Source organism: Neodiprion fabricii, chromosome 3 (genome assembly GCF_021155785.1).
Source record: "Neodiprion fabricii isolate iyNeoFabr1 chromosome 3, iyNeoFabr1.1, whole genome shotgun sequence".
NCBI lineage: Eukaryota > Metazoa > Arthropoda > Insecta > Hymenoptera > Diprionidae > Neodiprion > Neodiprion fabricii.
In genome coordinates, this window is record NC_060241.1 from 23,736,157 (window position 1) to 23,742,771 (window position 6,615).

General features: G+C 32.4%; 1 protein-coding gene across 1 annotated transcript; it reads right to left on the bottom strand.

Annotated features, from left to right (window-relative positions):
- Window positions 1-4,810: 4,810 nt before the first annotated feature.
- LOC124178613 lies at window positions 4,811-6,365 on the bottom strand. The gene is made up of 2 exons (XM_046562096.1): window positions 5,811-6,365; window positions 4,811-5,691 (listed from the first exon to the last, which is right to left on the bottom strand). Exons 1-2 carry the CDS (start codon window positions 6,144-6,146, stop codon window positions 5,665-5,667), a joined length of 363 nt encoding a protein of 120 aa, XP_046418052.1. The 5' UTR covers window positions 6,147-6,365; the 3' UTR covers window positions 4,811-5,664.
- Between the last annotated feature and the right edge of the window lie 250 nt (window positions 6,366-6,615).

The window sequence follows — 6,615 nt, forward strand, 5'->3', positions numbered from 1 at the left end:
AAGAATGAATCTACTGACAAAGGACTCTAAATTATGGTGAGATTACAATAAAGTTAACAGACGAAGATATAAAATACTGACTTAAGAAGGCTATTACAGATTTGTGGCACAATCCACCTACAAATCAGTAATGAAACGATGACTTAGCTCGGAATATCTCTGATGAAGAGAGGTGGCCTAACGGCTCCGTAGATGATCATGGATGTTGAAGTTCTTGGATATTCCTTTTATAGAATCGGTCTTCACCGATTATACTGCGTGGTCGTTCGTCGATCAGATATTTGGATTTGTTCTTTAGGCGCACAGGCTCCGAAAGATTGGGATTCCGTTGGGTTACACTTCTTGTATGAATCGTCGTCTCAAATTTTTTTTTTTTTACTTGTTTTGTTTTCCCAAATGTTAACGAAATTATAAGAATGTGAATATGACAGGACTAGACTTTATATCGACCGTTCGCTTCGACCCCGGCTCGCAGAGAGAGAGAGTTACACTTATTTCACCGGATAGGTGATCTTGACCGACGTGACACCTAGAGTTAAGCGTTTGCCCTTTATTTTGAAACGTTGTATGTGCTTAAGGCGCGTACATACGAATTACTTTATATTCTATGTGACTCGCATGTAATATCGTTACATCACCCCCCCCATTTTCGAGATTGTTGTGAGAACGAAAATATCGAAAATTACTCGTTATCCTATATTTGCAGTAAAATCTAAAAACCTCTCTTTAAATTACTTCTTACTTATCAATCATTCAATCCATTCATCCTTCATCATTCATCATTAAAATTATCATTTTAAAATCTAATCACATTTTCTTTTAGCAAACATTTTGTTTAACTGGACTTACATCTAAAAAATTCTATAATCTATGCATGTTGGACTTATTAGAACATTTGAAGGATTCATGACGAGTTTTTCGTGAATTTTCATTACAAAAAATTATCTGTTATTTAGCACTTGGATTTGTGGGCTGATAATATTTGCGTAAACTCACACGATTGAAAGTTCCCAAGTTTTTGTTTTTATTTTTTGTATCTATTAAATTATATGCATTTTCATTAACTTTTTTGTTTATTTTGTACGGACCTTTAAACAAATGGAAGAATTTGTGTGTTAATTTATCGATAGCGGAGGATGGATATGGTACACGTAGTAAAACTAGATCTCCTTCATTTAAAATTACAGTTGAAATTGATTTTTGATTCCGGCTTCTATATTCAAAATTTTTCTTCAAGTTTTCTTTGGCTAACAATATTTTAATATCGTGACTATTTTCAATTCTGTCTGGAAATTTTACAATTTTTGTTAATTCATCATGCGCTGTTTTATTAAAATGAAGTTCGTATGGAATAAAACCGGTGCTATGGTGTGTTGTTAAATTTAATAATTTTTCGATTTCTTTGACATATTTTGCCCATCTAGTATGCTTATCATTGCAGAAGGTACGGAAAAATCTCCCCAGTTCTCTCATCACTCGTTCAGTAGGATTGGATTGTGGGTGTCTAATTGATGAATAGCAAACTTCTACTCCTTGTTTTTCTAATTCGACTTTCCATCTAGCAGCTGTGAATTGAGTTCCATTGTCGGATAGCAATCTTTTTGGTTTTCCTACGTTTTTAAAGTACTCGTTGATTATTTTATTTAATGCTATTGTTGTAGTAGCTCGTTTTATGGGGTATAACGTAACTAGTTTTGAAAATGCATCTATTGCAACTAACAAATATTGGACTCCCCCAATAGATCTCGGCAGAGGGCCATAGAAGTCAATTGTAGTCAATTCGTTCGGGTGATCAGCTGTTACCTGCTTGTACTTTCCTTGCATGCTGTAGGATAATGCCTTTGTTCTTTGACATGTGTCACATGCTTGAATACGTTTTTTGATACCTTCTCTCATTTTTCGCCAGTAATAATATCTGTTAATATATTGGTATGTTTTATATACACCCATATGACCTATTTTTTCATGTACAGAAATTACGAGTAAATCTACTATACTTTGTGGGATTACTACTCGCCAATTTTGATCGAATTTACTTTTATAAAACAACAAGTCTTCATGTACTTTGTAACAACCATCAGATGAATCTGTATTGCATTTATTTATGATATTTTTCAATTCCTCATCTTTTATTTGCAATTGTTTTAAATTTTTCAGGTTTCTTATCAACGTTGGATTCATTTTAATAGTTTGAGATGCGATTTTGTTTAGTTCGAGTTCTACATTATCTACTAGCAGTTGGTTTATTTTTGCTATTAGTAACTTGTTACGTTCGTTTGTACTTTGTTTCCCGTTGATATTTCGGCTGAAAAAATCTGCCACCACATTATCTTTTCCTTTGCAATGCTTGACTGTGAATGTGTACTGTTGTAAGATTACAACCCATCGTGATAATCGTGGACTTAAAAACGGTGCTGTATTTATAAAAGTTAATGCTTTATGATCTGTTATTATTTCAAATGGACTTCCAATTAACCAAATTCTAAATTTATCTAATGCATACATTATTGCCAGTAATTCCTTTTCCGTAGTTGTGTAATTTAATTCTGCTTTCGACAAACATTTACTTATAAGTGAAATAATTTTATGGTTATCTTCCTCATCAATTTGGTACAAAATCGCACTTATTCCAAGATCGCTTGCGTCTGTTTGTACTCTACATATGACGCCAGGTAAATAGTGATTAAGGGTTACACAGTTTATAAAACTTTCCTTTATCTCTTTAAATGCTTTCGTATGTTTCTCTGTCCATCTAAACGGTGTATTGTCTGTTAATAAATCTCTCAAGGGCGTGACATAGTTCGAATATTTTATGCTAAACTGCCGGTAAAAGTTACACGCTCCTAAAAATCGTTGTAAAATCACTTTACTTGTTGGTACTGGAAATTCTCTAATCACCTTGATTTTGTCTGGGTTGGGACTAACTCCCTCAGGTGTTATAACGTATCCGAGAAATGCGATTGACTTCTTACAAAAAAGTGACTTATTTAGACGAAGTGTAAAATTGTGTTTCATTAAACGATCAAATATTAGGCTTAGGTGTTTCATATGAGAATCAAAATCAGTTGAGGTTATTAAAAGATCATCTATATAACAAGTCAGAAAGGAGGTAAATTCATTACCTAATGCCATATTTAGGGCACGTATGAATCCACTTCCTGCCGTCTTGAGACCAAATGGAATTCTGCAAAAATGGTATAAAGTGCCACCGTGTAAAAAAGCTGTATATTGACGTGAATTTCTCTCTAGCGGGATTTGCCAATATCCATGTGTTAGATCAGTAGATGTCATGTATTTTACACCATGATATTTTCTTAATAATTCATTTATTGGTGGTGGACATTCGTTATCAGACTCAATTATGTCATTTATATATCTGGCATCTAAACATAACCTCACTCCATTCTCCCTCTTTTGTACTATTCGCAATGGATTGCAGTATTGACTATTTGATCTTTCTATAATTCCTGCTTGAAGCATTTTCTTTATCTCTGCATCTACTGCTTCTCTAAGTTTAAATGGTACCGGGTATGATTTTTTAACGATTGGCTTGTCTTTTAGTAATTTGATAGAGTGTTCATAAATGTTTGTACATCCGGCTTTCTCTGAAAATAGTTTTTCATATTTAATTAGCAATTTTTCCAGCTCAACTTTTTGCTCTTCACTTGTACCCATAAGATTATTCGCGATCGACCGGACAGATTCGAAAAAGTTTTGATCATTTGTTTGAGATCTTGTTACTTGAATTTGTTCTATTAAAATTGATTCGATATTTTCATCCAATTTATCTTTAAAAAAATTGTGATCTTCCGATTCTACTGTTTTCTGGCAAACTAAATTCTTTTTGTAAAAATTATGGTCTTGTGATTCTATTGTTTCTGCGTTATTTTGTTCATGTTCGTTTACATTTTGAAATACAGATTCATTACATTTTATATTATTTTTTACACACATCAAATTTAGATTTTCTAATTCATTATTTCTCGGATTATCTCTTTGATCTACCGATGCAATTTTATCAAATTCACTTATTGCTACACATATATTTTCCTTATCTACTAAAATATTTTTATCAATTTCATCATTTTCTACAAAGATATATTTTAAATTTATTTCTGTTTCTTCATCAATTTTATTCTCTTCTACACAATCAGATTCATTGTCAATTTGCATCACATTTTCATGTGTTTCTGACATTTTATCATCATTATCACATTCAGGATCTTTAGTTGTGATATTTTCAAAAACTGTTTTTATATCTTCATCATCATTTTTATTTTCTTCATTATTATTCTCTTTCTTTGAATTCTTTTTAAATATTTCTTTACCTATTTTTTCATGTTCTTTTTCTGAATCTTCAGTTCTTAAAATTTTGATATATATTTTCGCGTTTTGTGCAAATGAGCTCAACCTTTCCGCAGGTTCCCGGTCGTATGAGAAAAGTGGTGGAGCTATTACTTTACCTTTAATACTAATTGTTTTCTGACCGTAATCTAAAACTACTTTATTAATATCAAGCCAATCGTTACCAAAAATCACACTACTAGACAGATGCGGTATAATTAAAAAAGCTGTTGTGATTTTCTGCGATCCTATATGAACATCAACCAAAATTTGTCGCTTAACCGCTGTGGGCTTTTTCCCAATTGCTGGTAAAACTACTACATTTGTAACTGGTAGTTCATTTAAACTATGATTACCTTTGAGAGATTTATATACTTTTTCAGACATACATGTTACTTGGCTTCCTGAATCTAATAAAGCTACCATTCGATAATTTAACACATTTATTACTACATTCGGACCATTCGATAAGTTTTGTTTTACTCTTTCAATTTTTTCTTCAGCATTACCAATTTCGTGCATTAAGTCCTCAACTAAATTTGCATAATCCCAACTCGATGTCGGACTTATACACATCGAGCTGTTTATTAGTTTAAATTTCTATTTGGACTGGTTTGTAAATTATTGGTGTTAGTTTGCATTTGAGTTTGTAATGACTGTATCTGATTATTGGTTCCTGAGAAATAAGGTGGTGGATAATTGACGTTTGGTAAATTCATTTGGTTGCTTGTTGATGCTTGAACTTGCGGTTGATATTGCCATGGTGATAAGTTTGTACCAAATTGAGGATTTTGATAAAAGTTGTTTGCAGCATTTGGATAATTTTGTTGCCTACTTGTATTATTTATCTGTTGCTGTTGTTTATGTTGAATTTGCATGTTGTTTACATTATTCACTTGATTGTTGTTACTTTGATTTTGATATTTGTGTTTATTATTGTTTCTTTCTTCATAATTTACATCTAATTGCGATAAAGCTTGTTCTATTATTTTTGTATCCGCCATATTCACAGTTGCTAGAGTATCACGAATTTTATATGGTAATTGTTGGATAATGGTATAGTTTATTTCGAACTGGTCTAGTTTCGGTAATAGGTATTTTGCTTCCTTAAGCTGTTTAAAAAAATATGTTTGAAGTGAACCATCCTGTTGATTATACCTTCTTGAACTCCACTTTGTTTTGACTTTAACTTGGATTGGAATGGAATAAAATTTATTTTTAAAGGCTTCTTTAAAATCATTATACGTGTTGATAGTTTCTTTACTCGCTTCCCACCATATTTTTGCTCTACCTGATAATTTACTTTCGACTATCGACAATTTACACTCTTCCTTCACACATTTTAACCTGAAATAATTTTCCAAATTTTCCAAATATTCAATAGGATTTATAACTTCTTCATCTGTAAACTCGGGAGCTTTGGCATCAATGTGACTTCGTTGCAAACTTACTATTAACTCACTCACCGATATTTGATCGTTATTGGTAACTGGTTGTTGAACTGGATTCTGTATCTGTTGAAGAGCCTGTCTTTGTTGTTCGTTCTGGAGCTTCAACAATGCGACTTCGTTTGCCAGCTGTGCGTTAGTTGCTTGTTGTGCCTGTAGCTGTTCAATCGTATTTCGTAAACCCGCGAAACTCGCCATTTCCTCCTTCAAACGCTCCAGTTCTCCCTCCATCTCGCCTGTATTATTTCGTATTTGACTATTGCCTGCTTTTGATATGTCAGGTTCTGACCTCCTTGGTTTATTTGTGATCCTTGACCTAGTTTTAACAGGTGTTCTTTTAATCGTTGGTGCCATGTACTTTTGAAATTCTTATATTTCTATTTATCGCGTAATATATGTTTCTTACAATTACTACCTAAGGTCAATCATACAAACATTCAACGACGAAGTTTCAAATTTAATCCTATGTTTACTTTCTTTATGTCTAAACTTTATGTTCGGGCGCCATTTTGTAACGGTTTTTTTTTTTGAGGTTCAACCGATACGTTTTGATTTTATGTTATATTAGAAATCTAGATATATTCAATAAACAAATTACATTAAATCAGGAGGAAACAATGTAGAACACAGATTTATTGAGTTTTGGTATAACCTTTTAAAAGAACAGGCAATCATAGAAAATCTCATTCACTCTTTCATTCACACGTTAAAATTACTCAATGCGATTACCGACGTTTTGTATATAATTATTCTGGTAAAATTTTTGTACCATATTAACGAAAGACTGGCTCTCTTTTCCTTTATGCTTCAAATTTAAAAATGA